Source organism: Eubalaena glacialis, chromosome 3, assembly GCF_028564815.1.
Source record: "Eubalaena glacialis isolate mEubGla1 chromosome 3, mEubGla1.1.hap2.+ XY, whole genome shotgun sequence".
In the NCBI taxonomy this organism is placed as follows: domain Eukaryota; kingdom Metazoa; phylum Chordata; class Mammalia; order Artiodactyla; family Balaenidae; genus Eubalaena; species Eubalaena glacialis.
Genome location: NC_083718.1, coordinates 106,777,872 through 106,805,812, shown reverse-complemented (window position 1 = coordinate 106,805,812; position 27,941 = coordinate 106,777,872). Strand labels below are relative to the sequence as shown.

Sequence of the window (27,941 nt, the reverse complement as noted above, 5' to 3'; positions counted from 1 at the left end):
ACAGCTAGGATTTAAACCCAAGTCTTTAACCCCTTCTCTGGTAGCATGGTTGCCTTGCCATTTAGAATTACTTATGGAAGTTTAACCTTACATTTTGCTTAGTTTTAGGTATGTTTTTTTCTTATAGTGGTCTTTGTTTATTTTCTTGTGTTGCAGGCTACAACATGATTCATTTTACCCCATTGCAGACTCTTGGACTATCTAGGTCATCCTATTCCCTTGCTGATCAGTTAGAATTAAATCCTGATTTTTCAAGACCTAATAAAAAGTACACCTGGACTGATGTTGGACAGCTAGTGGAAAAATTGAAAAAGGAATGGAATATTCTTTGTATTACTGATGTTGTCTACAATCATACTGGTATGAGCTTCATTAACTACTTCTATTAATTTTAATGAGAATATTATATTCTAATTATTTCATTCCTTGCTGTTTTATATAACATAAATTTTGAAAACACAACTGATGATTAGGTGTCCTTCAATTTAAAAATCACTTTATACAGTACCACTTTTTTTCTTTCAAAGAAAACAGTGTTAGTTGAAGATATAATCAATATGTAAGTATTTTACATGTGATGATTATAAAAACAGGAGTGTGATCATAGAAAAGACCACGTATTTCAATTTACATTATTAATACTTTACAGACCAACTAATGAATCCTATATAGCCATAGCTCTGGTACTATAGCATATATTTGAAAAAACTGAATGGTGTTATTTGAAGAGAAAATTATTGGTAAATTCTTAGAACTTAAATTTGAAAATTATATCTTTTACATGTTAAAAGATATTATTAAAGTTAACCTGTTTTGGCTCCCAGGATTTCTTACCAGTATACAATTCTATAAAAATGTATCAGAGGTTTCCAGATGCTGATCCTCAGGAAATGACTGCTTCCATCAGCTATCAGAGTAACTGGGTCTGGAGAAACCTCTGGCCCTGATCAGCTTTCAGTTTAACCCACTGTACCTTGCAGATGCTCTTTTCTGTTTGCCATGATGTAGAAAAGTCAGGAAACCACTGATTTACATATGTAAACAACAGGAATTCCAGGTGGTACAAAACATTTAACAACAACAACAAAAATCTCTGGTGTGTGTGTCATAAAATTGTTTTCCAAGTAACCATAGGAACTATGAAGATGTTCAAAAGCTCAAAGATTTGGTTCATCAATATAGATAATAATCTCTAATGATAATAATAAACAATCAAAGTTAGGCAAAGAAATAGGAACATTCTAAAATTTGTTGTTTCTGCATGCACCTGGAAACTAAGCATCAGGGTCCACAGTGAAAACTGCCTAATGTCTAAGAATTCAGTATTCTAAGCTTGAAAATTTGACGTTATTGATAACTACTTTGACATCTTTAATACTATTCACATCAAATTTATCAAACCACATAATGGCAGCGTACGAATTATGATATGGCTTAGGCAGCTGTAACAAAAAGACAGAAAAATATAGTGACTTAACATTTAAATTATACTTATTTCTTATAAAAGATTAAGTAGGCATTCCAAGACTGGTGTGGTAGCCAGCCCATGATAGGGAACTAAGTTCTTTCTCTCATGCTGCTCTGCTGTCTCCAGTAGTTTGCTTCCATCTCTCAATCAAATATGGCCCCTCCATTTCCTTATATCACCTCTACCCAGTGGCAATGAGGAAAGGGAAGTAATGTCTTTTAAGGGCATGATCTGGTGTATATATCCCTTCTGCTCACATTGCACCAGGTAGGATTTTGTCTCTTGTCACACCTAGCTATAAAGGAGCTTGCAGTATAGTATTTTGTTTGTCAGCCATGTCTATCACTGAACCTTGAGAGTTCTGTTACTAAAGGAACAAAGGGAGTATAAGGTTTGGAGTACAGTCACAGACTCTGTCAGAGACTGTATTTTCTAAAGCATTTGAGAGATTCTATGTAATATAAAAGAAGTGAACGTTGCTTCCACCTTGCATGGAAAGTGTTGCATATTATAATGTCCTTTCTATGAAATAGGTTTTCATTAAAAAGTTACTATCCAGGGAAAGTCAACTTCCAGAATGGCACTGTTAAGGGCTTCACAGACCCTCTACCCTTCAAAACAGCTATAACTGATGAGTATTATTTTTAAAAAACTAAAGTCTCCGAAAATTGTCCTAAGGGCATTCAGCGTATGGAGAGACATTTGTTGAAGAATATCTACTAAACCTCAGAAAGAATAGTGAGAGTCTGTGACATCTGAACCACAACCTGCCCCTCCCTCCCTACCCTTCCCCAGTCAGAGTGGTGATAGGTCTGTTCCTAGCAGGTGCTGCCAAGGACACCAGGCTCCCTTTCTTTCTCCCTGGCTCCCAGTCTAGGGCTGTGGTTGAAAGGGGCAGGCTTCCAGCATTTCTCATTCCCCCCTTTCAGCACTATGTTACGGAAACTATTCTAGGCAAGAGCAGATGAGAGGCCTGGGGCTCCCTTCCTCCACCCAGCCCCCACTCAGAGAGAGAAAGTTCTACTTCATGCATGGCAGGTCAAGAATACTGGACCTTTGCCCCAGCTTGCTTGTGGGGTCGGGGTTCCACACCTGGAGAGGAAAGCCAAGAAAACCAGAGGCTCCTATCCCTGCCACCACTGGTGGAGCAGTGACACAGGTGTTCTGCCCAGGGGAAGAGATGTGCAGTAAGAACAGAGTAAGAATGGAACTGACTTAATTTGGTACATAGCATGGGAAAGTTCAAGCCTGTGAGCACTGTTGAAAACAACAGAGACTTTGGTGGTAAACAATCCAAAGGAGGCTGGTATCTTCATGAGAGCAACATGCTAAATCATAGGCCAGCTACTGGTCTAACAGAGAGAGCCAGGGAAAGAGACAGCTAACAAGAGCCTTCTTGGGGTCAGAACAAGCCTCAAAGACAGGCCTCAAAGACTACCCATGCCAAGGGACCCAAATTTAATTGGATCATATTGTGGTGCAATTTATGCTCCAGAATATTATCAAAAATAATAGCACAGTCAGCCTGAGTAACAGCTCAGGAAAGAAATAGCTGAGTGTGATACCAACAGAAACAGACAGCTTAACAGATTTCAGGGAAAAAGACACTTAAGAGAGCCCTGCGAAAAAGCACTGTCACCCCAGTCTGACTACCCATGGCCAAGGCTGCACCCTCTGAGTCGCAACATCAGAGTCTGCACACCGTGGGGGAAATAGACTTCCCTAAAATAGTCCAGACAAGTCACAAAGCAGCAACCAAAAAGACCTGGAGAGGATGGGATCAGTATCCAGATTTGCTACAATAATTATCTAAATCACCAATACTCAACAAAAAATTGAGACATGTAAAGAAACAGCAAAGTGTGGCCCTTATGCAAGAAAAAAACAGGCAACAGAAATCACCTTTGAGAAGTCCTAGATGTCATATTTGAAATAGACTTTAAAGCAAGTATTATAAATGTATTTAAAGAATTAAAGGAAACCAAATTAATGCAGTAAAAGAAAATATTATGATGATAGCTGATCAAAGAGGGAATATCATAAATAGATAGAAATTTTTAAAAAGAGCCAAATGAGAATTCTGGAGTTGAAAAGTAAATAACCAAAATGAGAAATTTCATTAGAGCTGTTCAGCAGTATGTTTGAGTTGAAAGAAGAAAGGGTTAGTGAACAGTGACTATGCAATCTAAAGAAGAGAGAGAAAAAAGATAAAAATGAACAGAGTTTCAGTGAAATGTGGGACATGGAAACACCAGAAGGAGAGGAAAGAATGGAAAAAAATACTTGAAGAAATAATGGCTGAAAACCTCCCAACCTCCAACATTAATTTACACATCCTAAAACTCAGGGACCTCCAGATAGCATAAACAAAAAAGAGCTACACTCAGACACGTCATAGTAAAAATTTTGAAAGCCAAAGATTTAGGGAATCTTGAAAGTAACGTCTTGAAAGGCAGAGATTATCAGAGTCAATTAAAACATAAATAAATAAAACAAGATCCAAATATATGCTGTCTACATGCCACACACTTTAAATTCAAAGATACAGGTAGGTTGACAGTAAAAGGATGGAAAAAGATAAACCTGAACTGGTTAGTTTAGGAGTTCCCTCTCTGACTGCTGCTGAGATGGCTCAGCCTTGGACATACACAAGGTCTTCCAGACTGCCAGAGGTGAATGTGATTTATTTTTAAGGCTGGCTTCCTAGAAGTCACCCTGGGTCAGAGTGTACTTCGGTGTTCACTCGGTGTGCCTGCCTCTCCCAGAATGAAACTAACCCCAGACTGGGAGGTAAGGGGAGAGGGCATCTCCCATCTTGGCCACACCTGCCTGGAGTAGAGCACTGGGGTAGAGCTTCCATAACACGTGGTTGGTCGGGTAGGATAAGGGAGCAGGTTGTGGTTCAAGTGCCACAGACTCTTGCTATTCTTGCTAAGAATTAGTAGATTTTCTTGAATAAATGTTTCTCCATGTGCCAGATGCCCTTAGGACAATTTCCAGAGTCTTTCTTTACTGTGCTACTCTGGAAGTCCATCTTTCATTTTTAATTTTGATATGTATTAAGACATAGTTTCGAGTTTAACTCCTCTTTCATATAGAATTAGAAAAAATACTTTTATTACCTAATGTTTAGAATTCTTTCATTTTACACTTGATTTTGTTTCATAAAATTGAGATAAGAAACAAAGTTTCAGGATTTTACCATGTAAAAAGTTGGGGTTGCCTTAGTATTTACTCTTAATAAACGAAAATCCAAATTGGATATATGGATGACATTGACATATATATCATGACATTTTTCTCTTATATAATCTTGAATTTCAGTGACTATGATGATAAATCTTGGGAAAACTATCTTGATTCAAATTTGGAGAATTATCAATTTAACTTTTATTACAACATCTCTGCTTCTTATGTATTCTGTCTATTAAATAAATACTAAGTAAATCAATGACTTACTAAATGATTTATCATATAAGTGAAACTAAAAATAATAATGATTTTAAAACTCTGTAAGGATTGTAATGGTTCTCAGCTGAGTGAACAAGGCATGACCACATTCATCTCAGCCATAGAGCAAAATGGTTAGACTGCAGATTCTGAAGAGACTTGCCCAGTTCTTTTCCTGGCTGTGTGACTTTTGCTGAGGTACTTATCTTAGTCCCTCATCTGTCAAAGGAACATAATAGTATGTCCTATATCATTTGGAAGGGCATGAGGGTTAATAAATTAATGCACTTAACAGTTCCTGGCATATGGTAGGTATTGAATAATTGTTACTACTTTCATGTACATTAACCACTCCTGAGCATGAATTTACAGGGCATTAGTCCATTTTAAAGATGAAGCAAAATGTGTCTAGCTTTTATTTGTTTATTAATAAATTAAAACAAATTATCTCCAATGTTGTAAACACTTGAAATACCTTGCAAAACTCCTGATTCTGATTCTGAATTTACTGATACAAATGGGTAATAAGAAACAAGCTACACCCTTGTTCTTTGAGTATATTTCTTTTAGCAGTTTCTCAGCCTCACTTTTATCGGTTTTATCGAAACAATATATCTTATTAACCTTTCAAGATTAGCTATACAAAGAGGTTGCCTATGAGAGAACTGAGTTTTCTTCCATCAGGATTGTCTAAGCAAAATTAAAAACAAAAACAAACAAACAAAAAAACCCTTTCTAGAATCAAGGCTCCATGAGCTCCTGAACCTTGCTCCCTTATTTGCTACAGAATATCTAACTCTCAGAACAGTGCCTCGGATATATGACACTTTCAGTGTAGATATATGTGGACCTATGAATGGATTTTGAGTTAACATGCTGTCCCCAGGCAGTGCTATCATCACATGCTTGGGTAGATGTGCCTGGGCCTCAGCTGGAGTCTGGGCCAGTTTGAGAGATGTACTGAGAAGAGTGGGTGTGATGAGGAAGGGCATGTTCAAGGAAAGAGAAGGACTAAAATGTAGCAAACCTCCCTCCAGGGTTTAGGGGAGATGAGAAGGAAAAGAGAGGGCACAAAAGAGAGAAGCAAAAATTTAAAGCAACCAAGATAACGACACCTTTTGTAAATCAAGGAAGAGGTCTTTTGTAAATCAAGGAAGGACTAATCAGTAATGACAAATGTTGTAGAGATTGAAAGTGATGAAAATGAGAAAGTAACACTAAATTTCATGATTAGGAGGCTGGAGTAATCTGGGTGGAGCACTGGCTGTAGAAGCAGATTGTAGCGGGAGAAGGAATGAGAGTGTGGGGAGAAAGTGGAAGCGGTAGATACAGGTTGGATTTTCAAGACGTTTGGTCTCAATACTAATAGACCCTGCAGAACTTAGAGAAATAACTGCGTTTAAATAAGGTGTGTGTTTGTATTCTTAACTTTGGGGAGATACAAGCATATTTAAAGATCTAGAGGAAGGAATCTCACCTCCCTCCCCCGCTCAAAAGAAAAAAAAAACCCACAGGAATACATGATATGTAGGAAAAAAAGACATAAATGACATTTTGTGTTCTAAGGATAGGTAAGAGACAGAACCTAGAGCTTAGGTGGGGCCGAAGGAGGGCCCTGTCACTCAGGAGACCAGAAGTAAAAAGGAGAAGCTCCTGGGGAAAGTAAATGTTGGGGGGCTCTTCTGCCCTAGAACCTAACAGCCAAACACTGAAAAGCCTAAACCAGACTTGAAGATACGGTAACTTTCTGCTTTAATGAGGCCAGAGAACTTGAAGCAGGGCAAAAGCCCAGTCTGCCTTAAAGGAAAAGATGTCCTTTAGGTTTAGAAGGAGCATTCCAAAATATAGTTCACCCAAGGACCATCGAAAGAGGCCAAGGACAAGACCCTTCTTAACTCCCACTGCAATAGTAAACAATTTATACAATGGCATTAATAAATGTGTTGATCCTATTTACTATCAATTAAAAACTCTTACAACAGAAAAGAAAAATGTATGGTGAAATAGATGATAGGATACCACAACCAAAAAATTGTTTTCATACTACAATATCATTATAAAATATTGATATCTAATATATAAGAAAATGAGTGATAGATGTTGATATTTTATTTTACCTTTAAACTTAACGTCAGTTTAATTACATGATGTTCCTTTATGTTTCCTTTTTCTTTAAGCTGCTAAAAGTAGTTGGCTCCAGGAACATCCAGAAAGTGCATATAACCTTGTGAATTCCCCACACTTAAAACCTGCCTGGGTCTTAGACAGAGCACTTTGGCATTTATCCTGTGACGTTGCAGAAGGGAAATACAAAGAAAGAGGAGTAGCTGCTTTGATTGAAAATGATCATCAAATGAATGTCAGTATGTATAGAGGAATACCACACTAAAACAATAGCAGAATTTCTAAAATGTAAAGTAAATGTGTGGTTGAAAATCATTTAGAACCTGTCTTTTAATATGCTAAATAATGTTTAGTAAAAAGATTTTAAATGTGTATATTTTAACTATTGATATTTTTCAGTGCATTCGAAAAATAATTTGGGAGGATATTTTCCCAAAGATCCATCTCTGGGAATTTTTCCAAGTAGATGTTGACAAAGCAGTTGAGCAATTTAGAGGACTTCTTACACAAGGTACAGGATATACACTAGAATGTTTCTATCGATTTTAAGAAATTTAGTATTACTCTTGAAGCGATAACTCTTCTCTTGGTTAACACATTATTAAATCTGTTATTATTATATGATATTTGTATTGTTTTTGATGCTCTAAAACTACGATTCTGGAAGCTATCTTAGAGTTAGCAGAGATATCTAAAGGGCGTGTTATAATACATAATTATTTCCCTCGGGGACTGTTTCTTACATTGATTCCTTAGCACAATGCTCAGAATACCGTAGAGCTCAATATGTATTTGTTAAATGCATGAATGGCAGGTAAGTAGAGCAGAGTATTTCAGCTGCCAAAGACTCAAAACAGGCTTTGAAACTGAGAGATGTAAGTCTTCTATTGGCTAACGTAGGAATCTTAACTGAGGTAGAGGGGCTTCTAGCTGATGGTGCCTACCATTAAGGCTACCTAACCACTAATGAGACTGACTCAGGTACTAGCCAGTAGCAAAGATAAAGAAACAGATCTTCAGTTAAGGACATAATTAACCTTAAGAAGTTAATCATTGTGTCCCTGACAAAGTAGGATAGAAAAAAACATGCTGAAAGAGAAATTAGGGTTTTTTAGGAGGCAAATAAGAAAAATTATAAAGAATGTATCTACAATTAGTATAGGACAACCTAACAGCAAGGATCTTTGATGGCTAGAAATCCTCTTCCTCATCCAGAAACTAGAGCTTGCGTAGGGCCCAGAAATACTGCCTTCAAAGTAGAAGTCAGTATGACCTGAGGCCCAGGAAGCTTAGGGTCAGATTCACTCTCTCAACTTTCACAATTGTGTAACATCTTAATATATGAATTTTTTATATTAACTTTCCTTCATGTTTTATTTTACTGAAGAGCCTCCATCTTCCCTTCCCTCTGATGTTTATAAGCTGTATTATTTATTTGCAGTAATGTGCAAAAATATAGTAAATGGAATGTGTGACTTCCTTTCCCCCAAAACCTACTTATTAGAAGGAACTATCAATTAATAGTTTCTTGTATTTCTTTTCAGACTCTTTTTGAAAGAAATTCCAATTTTATCTAATTAGATATATATAAATTATATTCATAAGTTTTATATTTATATCTATTTTATACACACAAATAGAACTATAGCATACGGACTGTTTAACAACTTGTTATTTTAGTTGACAGCATGATCTTATTACAGCTAATTATTTCTTTTAACCTCTAGATAGCAATACACTGTTTTAGAGTACTTGAATTTCTTTAGCCTTTTAGATAGATTATTTGCAGTTCATTTCTCATTCATTCAATACGTATTTATTGAATCAACTGTTATGTGAAGGGCACTCTTCCAGACGTGGGGATTCAATGGTGAACATAGTAGCAAGCCCTTGCCCTAGGGGAATTTATATTCTTATAAACAGTACTATAGAAAATATATCCTTGTACATGTTATCTTTACTTGCTATGTGAGTAAATCTGTAGGACAAATTGTTAGACATAGAATTCATGGGTCAAAGGGTATACAGATTTCATGATAAATTTATGATAGATATTGTCAAATTGCTTTTCAACACAAGTTGTACCAGTTTACATTATCACTAATTATACCATCACCAACGTTAGATACCATTAATCTTTATAATCTTTGTCATAAGGAAAAATATTCATTATTTTAATTTACATTTCTTTGCTTATTAGTGAAATATCTTTTCACATGTTAATTAGCCATTTATAGTTCTTCCATTAATTCCCTGTTAATGTTCTTTCCCTATTTTTCTACTGGATTGTTTGTCTTTTTCATATTGACTTATTATTCTTTGTGATTCCTTATAATAGTGGCCTCAAATATATCCTCCTAGTATGCTGTTGATCTTTTAACTCTTGTTTATGGTGGTTTTTTTCCCCATTGTAACCAAATTTGTTGATCTTTTTTTATGGCTTCTGATTTCACTTTGTGCCTAGACCTTCAAACAGCAATCTATGTTTTCTTCTGATAATCTTATTTATATTTTACTTTTAAATATTTAGTACACCTGGAATTTATATAAAGAAGATATTTAACTTTATTCTTACTTTTAAAAATGATATTGAGTTGATAATCCATCCTTTTACACTGATTTGGGGTACCACCATAATACTTCATAATGTATAATCTTACACTAAATATACATGCACCTGTTAGCTGTGCTATTCCAGTAATCTGTCTTTTAGTCTACCAGTACTAAAGACTGTTTTATAATGTACACTGATTGTGTAGCTTTTTCTGTTTTTTAAACACTTCTTGGCATTTTTCATGTATGTTACTCATCTAGATTAACCTCAGAAACTACATATTAAAATCTATTTAGTTTTTATCTTAGTTTGTTTGGGCCTTTATAAGCCATTGCAAAATCTCTTTAGAATAAGCCAGGTATTAATTAATATAAAATCAAACCCAGTGGAGGCAATCCTGCACCAATACCTGATTTATTAGGAACAAGTTCCAGAAGAAGAGTGAAAATTCCCCCCACAAAATGTTTATTTACTTTTTTCATTTTTTATTATTATGTAAGAATATGCTTGTTGATGAAAAGGAAAACAAACCTGTGTGCTTCTTTCAGAGAAAGTCAGGTTGTTAATATGACTTACTTTTTAGAATAGAAAGCAATCTTTGAGGAAAAAAAAAGTCCTAATGTTAATGTATTTGGTAGCACCTGTGAAGAAAATCTGTACCATCAACATCCTTAATGCCCTAAAGAATGTATAGAATAACTGAATGCCAACTAAGGTAGAAAGATGGGACTGAGGTTGAACTGGTAGGAATTGCTGTGTTTTTCTTTTATAGTGTTTTTGGGTTTTTTTTCCTCAATCAGTCAGTCTCTCTCTCTCTCTCTCCCTCTCTCTCTCTGTCTTTTCTTCCGTGTGTGTGTGTGTGTGCGTGTGTGTTAGATGGTGTGCAGGAGGATGGACAGGGAGGTAGGAAGGATGCTTATGAAATAAACATATGTTTTATTTTCCAAGAAAAAACTATAAACTAAAAATTTGAAATCAGTAACAGTTATAATCTCCTTATGCATATCTGCGTTTAAGATATAATATTTTCTTTCTTTCAGAAAATAGGAAAACAACAAAGCCTGATCCAAAACAACACCTTAAGATTATTCAGGATCCTGAATACAGACGACTTGGCTGTACTGTAGATATGAACGTTGCACTAGCAACTTTCATACCACATGAGTATGTTTTATATTTTACTACATATTAAAGAGTAATATTACTTATAAACCTTTATGGATAGTATTATTTTCATGCTATTGTTAAAAGCCTGAATAGAGAATAAAGTAATTCACCATAATTCTACTACTTCAAATGCATGACATTTCCCCTCTTGTCTGTGTGCTGGTCCGTGTTCCTATACATAAATGTAAAAATGTATACAATTGGAAAACTTCTTCAGCCATAATTAAGATCCTGATGAATATATTTAAAGTTTCTATGACCATTATTAGAAAATTTTTAAATGTAGAATTTGTAAAACCATTAAATAATGTTTGTATTGCTTTATCTGCTTCAAGTAATGGGCCAGCCGCAATTAACGAATGCTGCAGTTGGTTCCAGAAGAGAATTGAGGAATTAAATTCAGAGAAGCATCAACTCGTGAACTATCATCAGGAACAGGTTTTACCTACTTCTTTTGAACTGCTATTTTTCTTTGAGTGTTAATACTGTTTTTTGTTGTTGTCATTGATGTAATATAATTTCACGTTTTCTAGGCAGTTAATTGCATTTTGGGAAATGTGTTTTATGAACGACTGGCTGGCCATGGTCCTAAACTAGGACCTGTCACTAGAGAACATCCTTTGGTTACCAGGTATTCCATTTTTGTTTTCTTCTCATTAAAGGTTAAAAAATGAAAATTGTATTAAACTCTTCAAATTAACCTAAATGTTTCCTTTAATGTGTGACTCAGTACATTTCTTAAATTGAAATAGAAGTTTTGATCTGGTAACTAAGCTTAATATTAATTAATTTTGTTAGGCAAATCTTTAGTTAGAGAAACTATCATTATTATGAACCAATTTATAATCATTTACATTCATGTTTCTGGAGGACTGCATACTTACTAATAAATTCAACATTAATCAAATTAAGCAAGCATTTAGCTCCTTATACTTTAAGTAATGTACAACATAGATTAGGCAACTGAAGTGTAGTAAAAACCTTTGCAAAATAATGTTAATACCTCAGTGATTTTCTTAGTAATTTTATGAGATTTTTTAAGTTATTATTTAGAATGTTAATCAGATATGCTATAATACTAACTCAGTTTCTCAAATCCTACTAGATTTACTCAAAATGTCTACTGACGATTTTTTTACCTATATTGCAGTTTATTTCCCATAAATGGTGTCAAACTAATCTTTTCTATTCTATTCACTAGGGAAGAAGTTTAATAGTGCTAATTCACATTCTCTCCAAAGAGTTTCTCTGTATGGATTTCATACTTAATTGTATCTCCCTAGATATTTTACTTTCCCTTTTGAAGAAACGTCCCTCTCCACAGAAGAATCTATGATTCATGTCCCAAATAAAGCTTGTTTTCTGATGGCACATAATGGATGGGTAATGGGAGATGATCCCCTTCGAAACTTTGCTGAACCAGGTATATCATTTTTGTTAACTTCTCTATGCATAGGGAAATAAAAGTTCGTGGCAAGCTCAAAATATAAATTGTTTATTGATTTTTTTCCCCCCACTATGCTAGTGTTTTTAAAACTATTTCATTACAGATGCCAGAGGTGCATACAGTTTGAGAGAGAAGAGAAGGGATTGATAGGATGGGATTCACCTTCTTCTTTTCCCTCCTTTCCCTTTCTACCCCTTATCTCCTCAAACAGAATAGCTTTTATATATCTATTTTATATTGTGGTCCTGCCTAAAAGTTTATTTGGGCAACAATTTATTGCATTTTTAAAAGACATTTGAAACCTCTATTATTACAACTATTTACTATAAGAGATATTTTCACTCATTAGCCAGAGGAGTATTTAAGGTATTTGAATGGCAGTTAAACTAGAAACCAATTGTTTTTAGATTCCCTCTCACTTAATACTAGCATCTTATTTTTCTACAGCTATTTCATTGCCAGGAAGAATTTTGCAGGGACCTATCAATATATTTATTTTTTAACATTTTAGAATTAGAAGCCTGTTTTAATGACATTAAATTTAATTCAGAAATCTCATTTTTTTTAAAAAAAAAGAGTGTAGCTTTAGATTTAAGTATCTCTGCCCTCTCCTTTCTAACCATTCTAAATGAAAAAAGACATTCTGCTCTACACCATGGATTTAATGTAACCTATTGCCAAAAATTGGTAGCAAGGTGGAGACGGAGCTTTAAATGTTTTTGGTAGAACTATAGCTTTAAAGGCCTACTATTGTTGTTTTCTTTCAAGAAGTAACTTAAACTTTTGCCATTAAGCACACATTTTTAGAAGAGACAATAAGGTACAATTTTAGCAAAATAGATATGAGATCCAAATTACTATTAACTTTAAAAAATTTTACCCCATGCCATTTTAGATGTAATTTTAACCTATATATGGTTTGTGTTAGAAATAGTAAATGTGTTTTAAAAACAAGTTTTTCCTTGAAGTAAATGTTTTCATTTTGTTTCTCAAACCATTGAAAGCAAACTCCTTTCTTAACAGGTTCAGATGTTTATCTAAGGAGAGAACTTATTTGCTGGGGAGACAGTGTTAAATTACGCTATGGGAAAAAACCAGAGGACTGTCCTTATCTCTGGGCACACATGAAAAAATACACTGAAATAACTGCGACTTATTTCCAGGGAGTCCGTCTTGATAACTGTCACTCAACACCTCTTCATGTAGCCGAGGTACATAAAAACAATTCATCTACATTAAGAAAAGAAATTCAGTATTCTTTCCTAGCTTTCCTTAAATAGAGTATACAAATATATGCTTCCTTTTGCTAGTTGGATACCAACATTGATTTGGTGGTAGTATTTAACACTTGCATAATTTGCATAATTCTGACAATTTTTTGATGCAGCTGTTATGGAGTACTGGGCTATAAAATGTTTGAGTTAATATTTTTATTTTAAGTTAGGGAAGTACATTATATTGTCTCTGATAATACACGTACAACCATATTGCTGTATATATATTATTAAAATATTATTCATATTTTAATGTTAATATTTTAACAGAATTAATCTTATTAATATTTTAATATATAAATATTAATTTGTCTTATTCTTGTTATTTTTAGGTTGCTTTCAATACATGAGTAGCCACTGTGAAGTTGAATAGCTTATTTCATATTACAGTGATTATTTAAACCCTAACATTACAGCATATTGAAACTATTTTAGCCTCATTGATTCAATTTTTATTAATTGTTATAAAAATGTAAACATAAAAGTTTTCTATTCCTCTTTGGGTTTTTTACAGTAACTTAAGCAATGCCAACACTTACAGCATTATCTTTTACATTTACAGCTTTGTAAACACTTCAAATTTTCATTCTGTTTATAAGATCTTTGATAGTTTTCTAGTCACAAGTTAGTGTTCTTTGGAAATGTGTGCTTATCTGAAAAACATCTATTTCTATACTTTTAAAGCAGTATTATAATGTATATGTTTCAAGTCCTGTGATGAAAAATTGATTTGATTTGGAAGAATTTAATGAACATTAATTAGTTAAGGTAGTAGACGTTTCTTAGCTTCAAAAAATGGCAGAGGTTTTTTTGTGTGTGCCTTTATAGCAACATCAAAAAAAAAAATACACTTTTAAGATTGTTATAACATTATGGAAAAACTTAGAATATTAAAATTTAATTTGCTTAATTTTAAGTTACATAATCCTCTAGGATCTTACTTGATACAATTTCAAGATTTTATTAGTCTTTGTGCAAATGTTATGTTAAAAAAAACTTTTTGGAACTGATCTGATTAAGAGTTTTGGGGAATTCCCTGGTGGTCCAGTAGTTAGGACTCAGTGCTTTCACTGCAATGGCCCAAGTTCAGTCCCTGGTCGGGGAACTAAGATACCGCAAGCTGCAAAGCATGGCCAAAAGAAAAAGTTTATTATCATCTGTAGGAAAAACTGGTTTCAGTCTGGTCAGACCTAATCTTTGCAATAGCTAAATGATTCAGCAGTAGGGAATTTATCATGAATAGCTTAGTCAAGTGCCTGGAAATTAATAGTCTGATTAGAGGTATTAAAAACAAACATAAAACGGGGGGAAATCCTAGCAGAACTGCAGTGCTATGGTTTACATTTTTTAATGTGACACTAACATTTTTCTTCTTCCTTTTTTCCTCCCCCTTGTGTCCCTGTATCTGCAAAATCTAATCGTCCTTTTTAACTGTTATATTGTCTTTATAAATTCTCTTGTTTCCTGTACGTATTGGTCTGTTTTATGTTTTCTTACATATGCACAATTACTTTATTTGGAAATTCTTGTTGGATTTCCATTTTGTCTTGCTACATGATATTTTCCTTTGTCAAATCCATGCCTAATCTTGCCTCCTCTCCTTCCCCTGCACCATCTTGCTTTTCTCTTTCTGTTACATTTGTGACTGTGCTTTTTGCAGTACATGTTGGATGCTGCTAGGAAATTGCAACCCAATTTATATGTAGTAGCTGAACTGTTCACAGGAAGTGAAGACCTGGACAATATCTTTGTTACTAGACTGGGCATTAGTTCCTTAATAAGAGGTAGGTTTATTGAAAGTGTTTTTCCCATCTAAAGCTTTAGTTTTTGTTTAAGTAGATTAAAAGGCATTTAATAGCTTTATATACAGCATTTAATAATGTTCAACATAGTTACTGTTCTTTTAAATATTCTACTCAAAATCTCCTAGTATAACTTAGTCTGTTTTCATCAGTAAAAATTTCCACTTTGGGGTAAAATATCTCGTTTTAACTTGAAAGAGCAGTGGAATGAACTGATGATTCATGAACAAAACCATTTTTTTGGTTGTTGAAAATATACAAATCTGTTTTTCATCTCCTACCTGCCTATATTATATTAATCTTTAGATTTTTCTCCATGGATTTTATATAACCAACATCCTAATAAACAACATATGTTCCCTTTTACCTGCATGAACCATTTCTCTGGTTAAGTTACAGAGAAGACTTTTTTGTCATTTAAACTAATGGACATTTGTTTAAATGTTTAAAGCAGTTTTATTTTTTATAATATTTATGTGGTCTTTTTTTGAAAGTCAGTCATGATACGAAATCTAATCTCTTCTTGGACATTGATAATGAAGATTGTTAAAATATTCTGTAATACCTTGCAGAGGCAATGAGTGCATGTGACAGTCATGAAGAGGGCAGATTAGTTTACCGATATGGAGGAGAACCTGTTGGATCCTTCATTCAACCCTGTTTGAGGCCTTTAATGCCAGCTATTGCACATGCCCTGTTTATGGATATGACCCATGATAATGAGTGTCCTATTGTGGTAAGCATCTAACGTGTTTCTTGTATTTACTGATTTTGCTAAATGTTTTGATATTTAGTTCCCTGCTATTTAGTGGTAGTAATAGCCACAAAACTTCAAAATAGTGCCTTAGTGATTGTGATACAAAGGTTTTTGAGCGTTTTGTTATTTGTTTTAAAGCAAATGAATGTATCTTATCAAATGTATTTATGCACTTTTACTTCATTATGCTATAGGATGGCACTTTGCATTTGAAAGAAAATAAACTTTTGGGTTTTTTTGTTTTTGTTTTTGTTTTTTTATTGTTTTCTAGCATAGGTCAGCATATGATGCTCTCCCAAGTTCCACGATTGTTTCTATGGCATGTTGTGCTAGTGGAAGTACTAAGGGCTATGACGAATTAGTGCCTCATCAGGTTTGTTTATGTGTTGTTTTTTAAAATCCACAAGGCCAAAAACTTTGATCATTTTTGCCAAAAGTTCTCATTGTAATTAAAATGTACACATGGCTAAGTTTTAATTTTGTTCAGATTTCAGTAGTTTCTGAAGAACGGTTTTACGCTAAGTGGAATCCTGAAGTATCGCCATCCAATATCGGTGAAGTTAATTTCCAAAGTGGCATCATTGCGGCCAGGTGTGCCATCAATAAACTTCACCAAGAGCTTGGAGCCAAGGGTTTTATTCAGGCAAGAAACTAAATTTTCTAGGTTTCTTTCTTAAGGTCAATTTTAGAGTCTTCCCAATTTGAGCACTAATGTGTTTTCTCTTTTTTTCTCAGGTGTATGTGGATCAAGTTGATGAAGACATAGTGGCAGTAACAAGACACTCACCTAGTATCCATCAATCCGTTGTATCTGTGTCTAGAACTGCTTTCAGGAATCCCAAGACTTCATTTTACAGCAAGGAAGTGCCTCAAATGTGCATCCCTGGTAATGTGATCTAAAAAGTGTCATTGTGATTATATTGTTAAATTGTTAATAATAATAATAAATATTATTAAATTGTTGTTACATATCGTATATATTGTAACACAGTGCAAGTGTAGATGTAGTTGAGAAAAAGAATTAGAAATTTTTGATAGCTTATATTTTTGCTACATGGAACAAAACCTGGAAATACTCTCAAATGTTAACATTTTTTGAGTTGTGAAGTGATTTTGTTTTCATCCTAGTACATTCCCTTATCTCCTAATTTGTATAAAATGAACATGTATTTCTTCTATACCCAGGAAAATATATATGTATGTTCATGTGTTTGTATATATGTATGTACATATATTCATATGTGTGTCCAAGTGTTTTTATGTATGTGTATACACATATTTACATATATAAACCAAAATGGAAAATAGTTTAATATTTAAGGCTCTTTATAATCCATCCTCACCTACCTTCCTGGCCCTGTGTCACTCCACTGTTTCAACCAAATAGATATTTTCACTGTTCCCCAAGTAGTCTTACTTCCACTTATTTATGAATTCTTTACATCTTTCAAGGACTAAAGTTTCACCTCCTTTGAGAAGCTTTCTCTAAGTACTCAGTGAACTCTCTGTCCTCTGAACATAAAGTAATTATAGTCTCTCTATATCATTCTAACACTTAGTTATAAAATACATCCTTGAGATATATCCTTAGTATTGCTTGATTTTTTTCTAGACATGTGTATTTCATTTCCTTCCTTATTATTATATATAATATATTACGGCATAACATGCTCCTGTGCATACAGCAGCTGTCCAAGTCTGTTGATTGAGTGAATGAAGATTCTCATAAAAATCACCATATTCTATATTGGTTGCTAGTTGCTAAATATTCATAACTCCCATTTTTAGAAATTATCAACTTGAATAGTTTCAGAGTTAAATGTTTATTACTTTTTTTGACTATTCACAAGTTTATATTCAGTAATCTTATTTGGTTGTTGCTAATGTACATATATAGTTTTACATGGCTGCACTCAGTGTATATGGTAGTATCTCAGGGGTGTTTTTTTTTTTTTTGATCAGTGATCATCCTTAAAACATTTTCCATTTTATCAGTCCACAAAATTGTGATTTTCATTATGTTAAATATTTCATATTTTATGTTAGTATTCCATTTTTAATATTTTGGGGTATGTTTAGCAGTGTTCTTTAAGATTTGAATATACACTAGGAATAATTCTTTTTCTTTTGAACAATTTTCTTAGTATATATTTCCAGAAGTAGATTTCTGGATCAAAAAGGCTTGCATTGTCAGATTAATGGCTTAAAGTTCAAATTATTTAAATAATAACGTTGCAGTTTTATATATCCTTTGGTCCAGCAATTCTATTCCCAGGTATATATCTGAGAAACTCTTCTGCATTTCCATTAGGAAATATGCACAGAAATATTTATTGTAACATTATTTATAGTAGAGAGAAACAATAACAATGTTAATAAAATGAATGCATTTTGGTATATTCATACAGTGGAATACTATCTGGCATTTGAAATAAATGAGGTAGAGCTAATCTATATTAGCTGAACAAACCTAAAAAAAAAATACAGTGTTGTCCAATAGAAAGGAAGTTGCATAAATGTATATATAACTTGAATCCACTTAAATAAACTTGGACATATGGAGAATAGTATATGTTGCTTAGGGAAACATACACATGTAGTAAAAATGCACAGGATCAATGAACCCCAGCCTTCAGGTAGTGGTTACCTCTGAAGGGGGAGAAAGGGTACACAGGGACTTCAGTTGGATTTGGAATGTTTTCTTAAGCGAGGTAGAGAGATCTGGGTGTTTTAAATTTTTCCCTATTTTTTCTATCTTTGAAATATTCCATTTTTTAAATGTAAGCCTTTCAAGTGATCTACTTTCTCTCCACTCAATATTAGGAAGGTTGTACATTGTTCCCCAGAGCTAAGCGATTATTACTTGATGGGATCTCTTTTCAAATAAAGCTTTGTTAATTAAGTTGTGATTTTTTTTAAAGCATTGTGTAAAAGCTGCATCTTGGGTAGAATCATCTACTTTCAGACTGTTTTTTTTTTTTTAATTAACTGATATTTCATATTCAACTTTAAGTTAAGTGATTTAAAACCCCTTTACCAATTCTTAATTTCAGATGGTTTAATATGAAATTTTGTTAAAGTTTTTATATATTCCTAGGCAAAATTGAAGAAGTAGTTCTTGAAGCTAGAACTGTTGAGAGAAATACGGAACCTTATAGGAAGGATGCTAATTCAATCAATGGACTGCCAAATATCACAGTAGAAATTAGAGAACATATTCAGGTATTTGGGACTCTCTTCCCACTACTGTATTTAACATTTTAAGGACATTAGAATTATTTATTGAAAGGTTTTATATTATTTTTTTCAAGCTTAATGAAAGTAAAATTGTTAAACAAGCTGGAATTACCACAAAAGGACCCAATGAATGTATTCAAGAAATAGAATTTGAAAATTTGTCTCCTGGAAGTGTTATTATATTCAGGTATGTTAATTAGAGTTCAAACTGTTAACTTTACTTATATCTAAAGTGTTTTACATATCCTGTTAATTTTGAATAAATTACTCCTAAAAATTAACTATATTTTAATTAATGTTTTCAGAGTTAGTCTTGATCCACATGCACAAGCTGCTGTTGGAATTCTTCGAAATCATCTGACACAGTTCAGTCCTCATTTTAAATCTGGGAGTCTTGCTGTTGACAACACAGATCCTATATTAAAAATTCCTTTTGCTTCGTAAGTATGCCTTATTTTATGGAGATTTGCACTTTAATAACTGATAAGTTACCGGCAAGCCTGATTTAAGCAGTTTTAAGAGTCCTGTATATCCTTGTTGCTTAAAGGATAGTCTAAGGACCAGGAGTATTTTCATCACTTAGTGTTAACATTTCGTCCTGTTGCTTGTGCCTGTGTATGCATGCATGCTCTCTTACTCATACACTCCCAGATAGATAGATAGATGGATAGATAGACATGCATACATATATATGCTATACATATTTATCTGTCTATATATATACACGTCTCTATACACATATACACAGTTTTTCTGAGCTATTTGAGACTAAGTTGCATACATCATATTTCTTACCACTTCATTTATTTAATGTCAATGCATTATTCTAATATATGGCTATACCATAATTTATTTCATCAGTCTACATTTTTTGGACAGCTGAATTGCTCCCAATTATTCCCTATTATGTACGTCTTTGTACATTCATCTTTGCATAAATCCTTAGTTATTCCTTTACTAATCATGCCCTTGCTAGGTGGTGCCATATAGTACTAAAGAGTATGGGTTTTGAAATTTAAGGCTGGGTTTAACTCCAGCTTCACCACTGTCAGTATGATCTTGGACAAATTATTTAGACTTTCTTCATCTCAGTTTCCTCATCTGGACAATGGGGCTTATAATAGTTCCTACCTCTTAGATTTTGTAAGGATTAAATAGGATAATGCATATAAAGCACTTAACACAATTCATGGCACATAACGAATGCTCAATATATGTTTGATATCATGAGTACTAGGATAATTTCCAAGGTTGGAATTTCTGAGTTAGACTGTCTGTATATATGAGGCTTTTAATACTGCCAAATCCACTCCAGAAAGATTATATTAATTAATATTTTCAGCTCTATGTAAAAGAGTCTAGTATCCCACATCCTTACTAATACCGAGTATATATTATTCTAATGTAATGTTTAAGAGCGTAGAGGATGCGACTAGACTGCTGGGGTTTGAGTCCAATTGCAGACTCTTAGCTGTAAGAAGTAAGACCTTGGGCAAGTTACCTAAGAGGTATAATTACAGTGACTCGCAGAATAGTGTTTGACACAGAGTGAGTGATCAGTAAGTGTTAGCTATTATTAGTCAAATTGGTAAATATAAAATAATTTAAAATGATATCTCAATTTATTTTAAATATTAAGCTAATTTTTTTGTTTATCAGCCATTTGTATTTATTTGGTGATATGTCATTTTACATATTAGCTCATTTTTCTGTTCTGTTCAATTGTTTTTGTTGTTTTTTAAGAGCTTTTATTAATAAGGATATTAACTCTTAATTCAAACCATACTTAGTAGTTACATTCTAAAAAAAAATCTGTGATGAAGCAGTTTTGTGTTTCTACGGAATGTTTATAAAATGCACATTCCTCATCAGAGCTACTCAGATTATTTTGGGACAAGATCAAGAAATCTGCACTTTAATATGCTTTCCAGATGATTCTTATGCAAGGAGTTCACTGGCTACATCTTGAAAAACATTGCACTAGAATGGAGTTGGTACTGAGGCTACTGATAGATTTGACTCACTCTTGACTCACAAATTGCAGAGGAAGGGTCAGTCCCAGCTGGGAGGAGGGAGGCTAGCAAAGACAGAGGGAACAAAGCACAGCTGACAGTTTTCTAAGCTGAGACAGAACTAAAAGAGAAAGAAGGGAGTACATTCAAGAGGATATGTATTCAGTTATATAAAATGAAATTACCTGAGCAGTTAGAAGTGCAAGAAAAGAAAGTAGGGTTTCAGTTGCATTCAGGTGTAGTCATTTACACAATCTCACTGCTAACTGGACAAAGGGAAACCAAGGCGATGATAGTTAAACACTTCCTTCTGCTCATTAGCAAGAAACATCTTTATCTAAGGAAATCTGGTTTCTTAAACGACCAAGCTGAAGGGTAATGCAACCTTAGGAGCGGAAAGGAGAAAAGGAGAGGAAGGTAGCAGTAGAGTAACACATGATTTCCTAGGTGGTTAACTGTGACTTTTGATTATCGTTTTATTGGTCCTTTGATAATTATTTTGAGTTTAAGATAATTAGCATAAAAAGTTCTTATTGCCCCACATAGGAGAACATAAAGGAGAGGAAGAACTAAGTCTGAACTAGAAAGATTAAAAACAAATTTATAAGATAAAGGATATAGCAACCAAAAGATTTTTCCAGTATACTTCTAATTAATAAAATTTAGCACTTGATTATTTCCTTGGCTTGGGAGAAATGTTACTTCTAATTGAGTTTTTAGCATGTTTATCCTCTAATTATTATTTATAAATGTATATTGTTTACAGTGTATAGCATAACGCTGAGTTCCTAAAACATACATTGCTAAAACATTTTTTGTTATGATTCAGATTTTCTTTATTTTTATTGAGAGCAAGTGAAATTTCAGTATGTTTAACCAGTTTTCTTTATTTTCCAACTTTTAGTATTGCCTCTAAATTAACTTTGGCTGAGCTAAATCAGGTACTTTACCGATGTGAATCAGAAGAACAAGAAGATGGTGGGGGGTGTTATAACATACCAAACTGGTCATCTCTTAAATATGCAGGTCTTCAAGGTAAGCAAGTATAAGGATAGTGAAACTTTTCGGGTTTTTTTGTTTTTGTTTTTGTTTTTAAGGGTCATATGGTGTCTTCCTTATAGGAATAAGAGTATGGGCTCAGAGTTCAACTGCTTGGGTTTGAATTATGGCTCTGCCACCTACTCATTGACCTCTGGCAAGTAACTTAAATTCTCTGTGCCCCAACTTCTGCCTCCGTAAAATGTGAATAATATTGTCTAATTCATAGACTTTTATGAGGATTAAATGAGATCATTCGTTTGGGCTCCAAGTGGGACTAGGTTGTAAATATATTCATCTTCCTTTTTTGTCTAATTGGAAATATTTTTTTGTTGCATATTTGTTTTAGCCTACAAAGAGAACTTTTAGTTAAATATTATGTAGTTAGAGTAGTTGTAAAGTGGGATACAGGAACTAAATATTTAACTATCAGTTTAATTCATTTGGTTGGTAATATTTTCTTAGATTTTTATCTAGGAAATTTGGTTTATCGCACATGTATTCCTGGTTCATATAGTTTCCCACTTATCAAACCTCCTTTTCAACTCCTCCTTATTTCTCTGTCCATCTAACCCATCTTTAAGGGCCAATTCAATTCTTACATCTTCCACAAATCCTTCCTTAACTATTGCTTTCACAGTAATTTCTTTGTCCTCCAGACACCCATTGCATTTATCTAGTATGTCTCTTATTAGCCCTTGGAATTTACTGCCTTATTTTAATAATTAGTGTAATTTTTTTTATGAATCTTTATTATGGTGGTCAAGAAATAGGCTTTAGAACAACACTTTGTGGGTTGCACTGACTAGCTGTATAACTATATGGTAAACTCTCTGTGGTTCAGTTTTCTCATCTGTAAAATGAAGATAAAAATAGAATCTACTGCAAGGGGTTACTGTTAGGATTAAATGAGTTAATACATGTAAAGTACTTAGACAATGCTTAGTTCATAGTAAGTATTCAGTGATAATTAGCTTTAAAACTCCACTAAGTAGACTGTACCTTGAGAAAGAACAATGTTTGCCTTTTGGGGGATTCTTGTTTTTAGCTTTCATACCTTCTACAAAATCAAGCACATAAGAAGCTCTCAAAAATTTATAAGACTTTTTGTGCTTATGGCATTTTGTTTTTTTCTAAAATATTCTCATTTTCAACAAAAAATGTTTTGTGCTGTGAGTAATAAAGAAGTGTATATCTTACCACTCTTAAGCAGATACCTACCATTTTCACTCTGAGCTGTTAAACTCCTTCTGTTTGCCTGAAAAGACCATACTTGTGTGAACTTCTTTTCTGGCCTTTATGTTTCTTAAAGTTAAGTCTGGTTTTTTACTAATTCTTTTTACCTTCTCATGAAATGATTTTTCTCATTCTTTCTAAATATAATTGCCCTTACCTGATTTATTTTTTACTCTGTACCAATCCCTTTACCCTCTGGCAATTTAGTATTTCCAGCAGCCACCTGATATTTCCAGCAGGCTGTTAATAGCAACCTCAGATTAAATCACACTTAACCATTTCACTGACCTTTCTCTCCTCTAACCAAAATCCCCCTTCCCTACTACTTGTAACAATACATATTCAGTCATGTTGGAATCCAGGAATCCACTTTTGGACCTGCCCCTTTTATCCTCAACATTCGATCAATAATTAATCAAAATTATTGTACATGTGTTCACCCCAAATCAATAATCATGACTTCTGGATTTTTTTCTGTATTCTCTTTTGGTATACCATTTCCTTTTTATTTCCATGGTTATCATCCTGTCTAGGACTAAGTCCTGTCTACAAAACCAACTAACCAGTTTTCCAACCTCTTGATACCTCTTCCACAAATCATACCATCCCATTGGTTATCATCAGACCTCTCTTCTAAGACACTGCTCCATCATGTCATGCCATTATTCAGTAAGTGGAACTAACTCTTACTGAGCAATATTTACCTTCCCTGAAAATGCTAGGGTATATATAGGCCATTATTTTATACTGTCTTGTTTTTAGATTTTTTTATGTTTTAAGCTTTGTTTCCTAAAGAAGATTATAAGCTTCCTGAAGGAAAGAATATCTTAAATTTATATATTTATTTTTTAATTTCTCAAAACATGCTATACACACAGTAAAATTAATTAAATTCTAACTAAATAAATTTATTTGACATGAAGTCAGTGAAGCCAATATAAATTTTAAGGTGGAAATTACTACCTTATTAAATAATGAAAGTTGTACTATTGTTCTGTCATTGAAATAATAGAATGTGCTATATATGCATAGGAATTCTAATACTTCTGTCTGAGTAGTACTTGAGGATATGCCTGTATACCTCATTTTGATACTTCATTTAGTTCCAAGTACCTCCTGTTATATTTCAAAGAGCCTCTCCAAAACAGACTTTATTATTACCACCATAGGTGCTCTTGCTGTCTCTGAAACCAGTTCTATGATTTTCTTAAATCTTGCCTGAATATTAAGGAATCCACCACTTTTCAACTGTGAAAAGATGTAGACTTATCAGTTTTCTTCCCCCAGATCCTTAAGGCAGGGAAGCTATGCCAGTTGCCTTTGAATATTGTAATATTAAAATTCAAAAGAGCAGGACCAGCCCCAGAAAATAGGAATCTAGGAAAACTCCGCATAGCTCCTGTGACAGCAGTCCCCTTCAGTATGCCCTTGTATCTTGGTTCAAGTCAGTGTTGACACACTTATCTCCAGCCATGGGAAGTGCTACTAAGGACTGTGCAGCCCTTCTGTCTACCTGTATACGTGTTCACCCCAAATCACTAGAGACTAGCAGCAGCCCAGGCTATGAGAACAAACTACCTTTGCCAGTGATTAAATTGTCATGATATTTCTCTGAATTTTCAGGATTAATGTCCATATTGGCAGAAATAAGACCAAAGAATGACTTGGGGCATCCCTTTTGTGATAATTTGAGATCTGGAGACTGGATGATTGACTATGTCAGTAACCGGCTTATTTCACGGTCAGGAACCATTGCTGAAGTAAGTACAGCTATATTCTAGTCCAAAAAAACAAGGGCACAATAAGAAGTATATTAACATACTACATATAATATTTATATTGTTTTCTAACCTGAAACATTATTTTCTAAACTGAAACATTTTCCTCCCTTCTTCATTGTCTTTCAGTTCTAATAAGTGAAAATCTGGTTAATAGATTGCTAGATAGTAGAATTGCATGTTTGGATTTAGCTTTTAAAATACACCTAGCCTATAAGCACATCAAATTAACTTTTAAAATTATTTTTATAACAGGTTGGTAAATGGTTGCAGGCTATGTTCTTCTACCTGAAGCAGATCCCACGTTACCTTATCCCATGTTACTTTGATGCTATATTAATTGGTGCATATACCACTCTCCTGGATATAGCATGGAAGCAGATGTCAAGGTATATCCAGCAAAGCTTGAATAAATAAGCATGTTTGTGTAGAAGCCATATACAGTCAGTTTAAACACTCTTAAAAGACCAAAACATGAGGAATTGTCATACACGCATAGAGCTGAAAAAGTTGATAAGTGGATAGTAAATTTATTAACATCCTTTAATCTGGAACACACAAAAACAAACAGTTATTAAAATCTGTTCTATAAAACTATAAAACATGGGCTTCCCTGGTGGCGCAGTGGTTGAGAATCTGCCTGCTAATGCAGGGGACATGGGTTCGAGCCCTGGTCTGGGAAGATCCCACATGCTGCGGAGCAACTAGGCCTGTGAGCCACAACTACTGAGCCTGCGCGTCTGGAGCCTGTGCTCCGCAACAAGAGAGGCCACAATAGTGAGAGGCCCGCGCACCGCGATGAAGAGTGGCCCCCGCTTGCCGCAACTAGAGAAAGCCCTAGCACAGAAACGAAGACCAAACATAGTAATCAATCAATCAATCAATCAATCAATCTTTAACAAAAAAAACAAAAAAACAAAAAAAAACCATAAAACATGTTGATGGGAAATTTTAATTGTTTTATGTTATCTGTTTCTATTTATTCCTTGACTTGTTAAGTTAATGGATACAATTTCATAAATCTACACACACCATTCTTTTTTCTAATTTTTCATTAATTAAGAGAAAAAATATTCTGCTATTATTATAAATGAAATTTGCCTTTATTGGTGAATTTCCCTAAAATGGAACCACAGGTCGGAATGTACCAGTGAAGAGCTGCCAAATCAATTTGGGCATGATTTCAGAAAGAACAAAACTTCAGCCCTACCATTTGTTTTACAACAGGCCTTTTAAAGCCAGCTAGACAGAATACTGGGTGAAATGAAAGCAGTTCTGAAACCTTATCCAAATTGAAAATTTTGTTCAACTGATATTAGCATTGTTACACATTTGTGTAGAGAGACTTTTTGAAGGGAAGAAACCAAGTAAAATAATACTGCCAAAAATTTTTGAATCAATGGGTATAAAATTTCAGGTATGCAAGATGAGTAAGCTTTGAGATCTGATGTACGACATTGTGGCTATAAATAACAATATTGTGTTGTACTCTTAAAAATCTGTTAAAGAAGGTAGGTCTCAACTTAGGTGTTCTTACCCTAATAAAATTTTTTGAATAAATAAATGAATAATAAAAAATTTTGTATTTCTACACATAATATTTTGAACCCTATAACATTGTTGCAGCTTTGTTCAGAACGGTTCTACCCTTGTGAAACACCTTTCCCTGGGTTCAGTCCAAATGTGTGGAGTAGGACAATTCCCTTCTCTGCCACTTCTTTCACCTTCCCTTATGGATGTACCGTGCAGGCTGAATGAAATCACAAGAGAGAAGGAGCAGTGTTGTGTGTCTCTAGCCGCAGGTAAGAAATTATGTACAAGGTTAAATGTGCAAGTCAGGATTAGAGAGGAAATTATGAAGAAATTATTATTTAAAAAACTCATGATGTTATTCAAGACTTCATGTTACTGCTTAGTAAAATTTCATAGGTATTCACTTGTAAAAATAATAACCATGCTAACTATTTAATTACCACTGTGCACCAGACATTTATTTATGTGCATTTTTTGTTGTGGCCAGTTAATCCTTTTCTTCATGTTTATTTTTTCCAACTTTTGACATTTTGCATTTTTTAATCAGATTTGTTTTACTACCCTTTTTCCATTACACTATACTTGTTTCCCAATATTAAAAATTAACCGAACCTTGTAAAGGTCCTCTACAAGTTACAAAGCATTAAACAAATGTTAAATAATTTTTATTATGTGTCTAATTGCAATCAAATGCTTTCAGCTCTATTGGTATTTTTCCTGAAAGTAGATTTAAAACCCGAATCAAGTAACAAGTTGAAATCTAAGCAAAATAGGCTTTTGGTTTCTTTTCAATAAATTTCAAGCTATTTCTAAGAAGTATTTAATATTTGAGTCCACTGAAGTTTAGAACTTTCCAAACTAAACTGAAAAATACTAATTGCAGGATGAAAGTAACAATATTGTCTGTGTGAATTCCTCTGTTTACCCTTAAATTTGCATTTGCTCAGACCAAGAAAAAAGACCTAGTGGACCCAACAACTAAAAAAGAAGTTAACTTTTCATTTGGAATGATCATATGAACCTTCTGAATGTTTTAATTATGTAATCGTGTTTTAGATGTTCAC

At 33.7% G+C, this 27,941-nt stretch overlaps 1 protein-coding gene across 1 annotated transcript in view; it reads left to right on the top strand.

Moving 5' to 3' along the window:
* The window catches only part of AGL (amylo-alpha-1, 6-glucosidase, 4-alpha-glucanotransferase), a 76,534-nt gene that overhangs the window by 14,260 nt on the left and 34,333 nt on the right, over positions 1 to 27,941 (top strand). The window contains exons 5-24 of the mRNA XM_061186282.1: positions 157 to 360; positions 7,096 to 7,277; positions 7,442 to 7,553; positions 10,637 to 10,760; positions 11,099 to 11,201; positions 11,297 to 11,394; positions 12,047 to 12,186; positions 13,234 to 13,421; positions 15,145 to 15,268; positions 15,859 to 16,022; positions 16,315 to 16,416; positions 16,531 to 16,686; positions 16,779 to 16,929; positions 19,141 to 19,265; positions 19,355 to 19,467; positions 19,586 to 19,720; positions 22,197 to 22,327; positions 25,190 to 25,326; positions 25,600 to 25,733; positions 26,971 to 27,146. Coding sequence (XP_061042265.1) covers positions 157 to 360; positions 7,096 to 7,277; positions 7,442 to 7,553; positions 10,637 to 10,760; positions 11,099 to 11,201; positions 11,297 to 11,394; positions 12,047 to 12,186; positions 13,234 to 13,421; positions 15,145 to 15,268; positions 15,859 to 16,022; positions 16,315 to 16,416; positions 16,531 to 16,686; positions 16,779 to 16,929; positions 19,141 to 19,265; positions 19,355 to 19,467; positions 19,586 to 19,720; positions 22,197 to 22,327; positions 25,190 to 25,326; positions 25,600 to 25,733; positions 26,971 to 27,146 — 2,799 coding nt within the window. The remainder of the gene's footprint in view (positions 1 to 156; positions 361 to 7,095; positions 7,278 to 7,441; positions 7,554 to 10,636; positions 10,761 to 11,098; positions 11,202 to 11,296; positions 11,395 to 12,046; positions 12,187 to 13,233; positions 13,422 to 15,144; positions 15,269 to 15,858; positions 16,023 to 16,314; positions 16,417 to 16,530; positions 16,687 to 16,778; positions 16,930 to 19,140; positions 19,266 to 19,354; positions 19,468 to 19,585; positions 19,721 to 22,196; positions 22,328 to 25,189; positions 25,327 to 25,599; positions 25,734 to 26,970; positions 27,147 to 27,941) is intronic.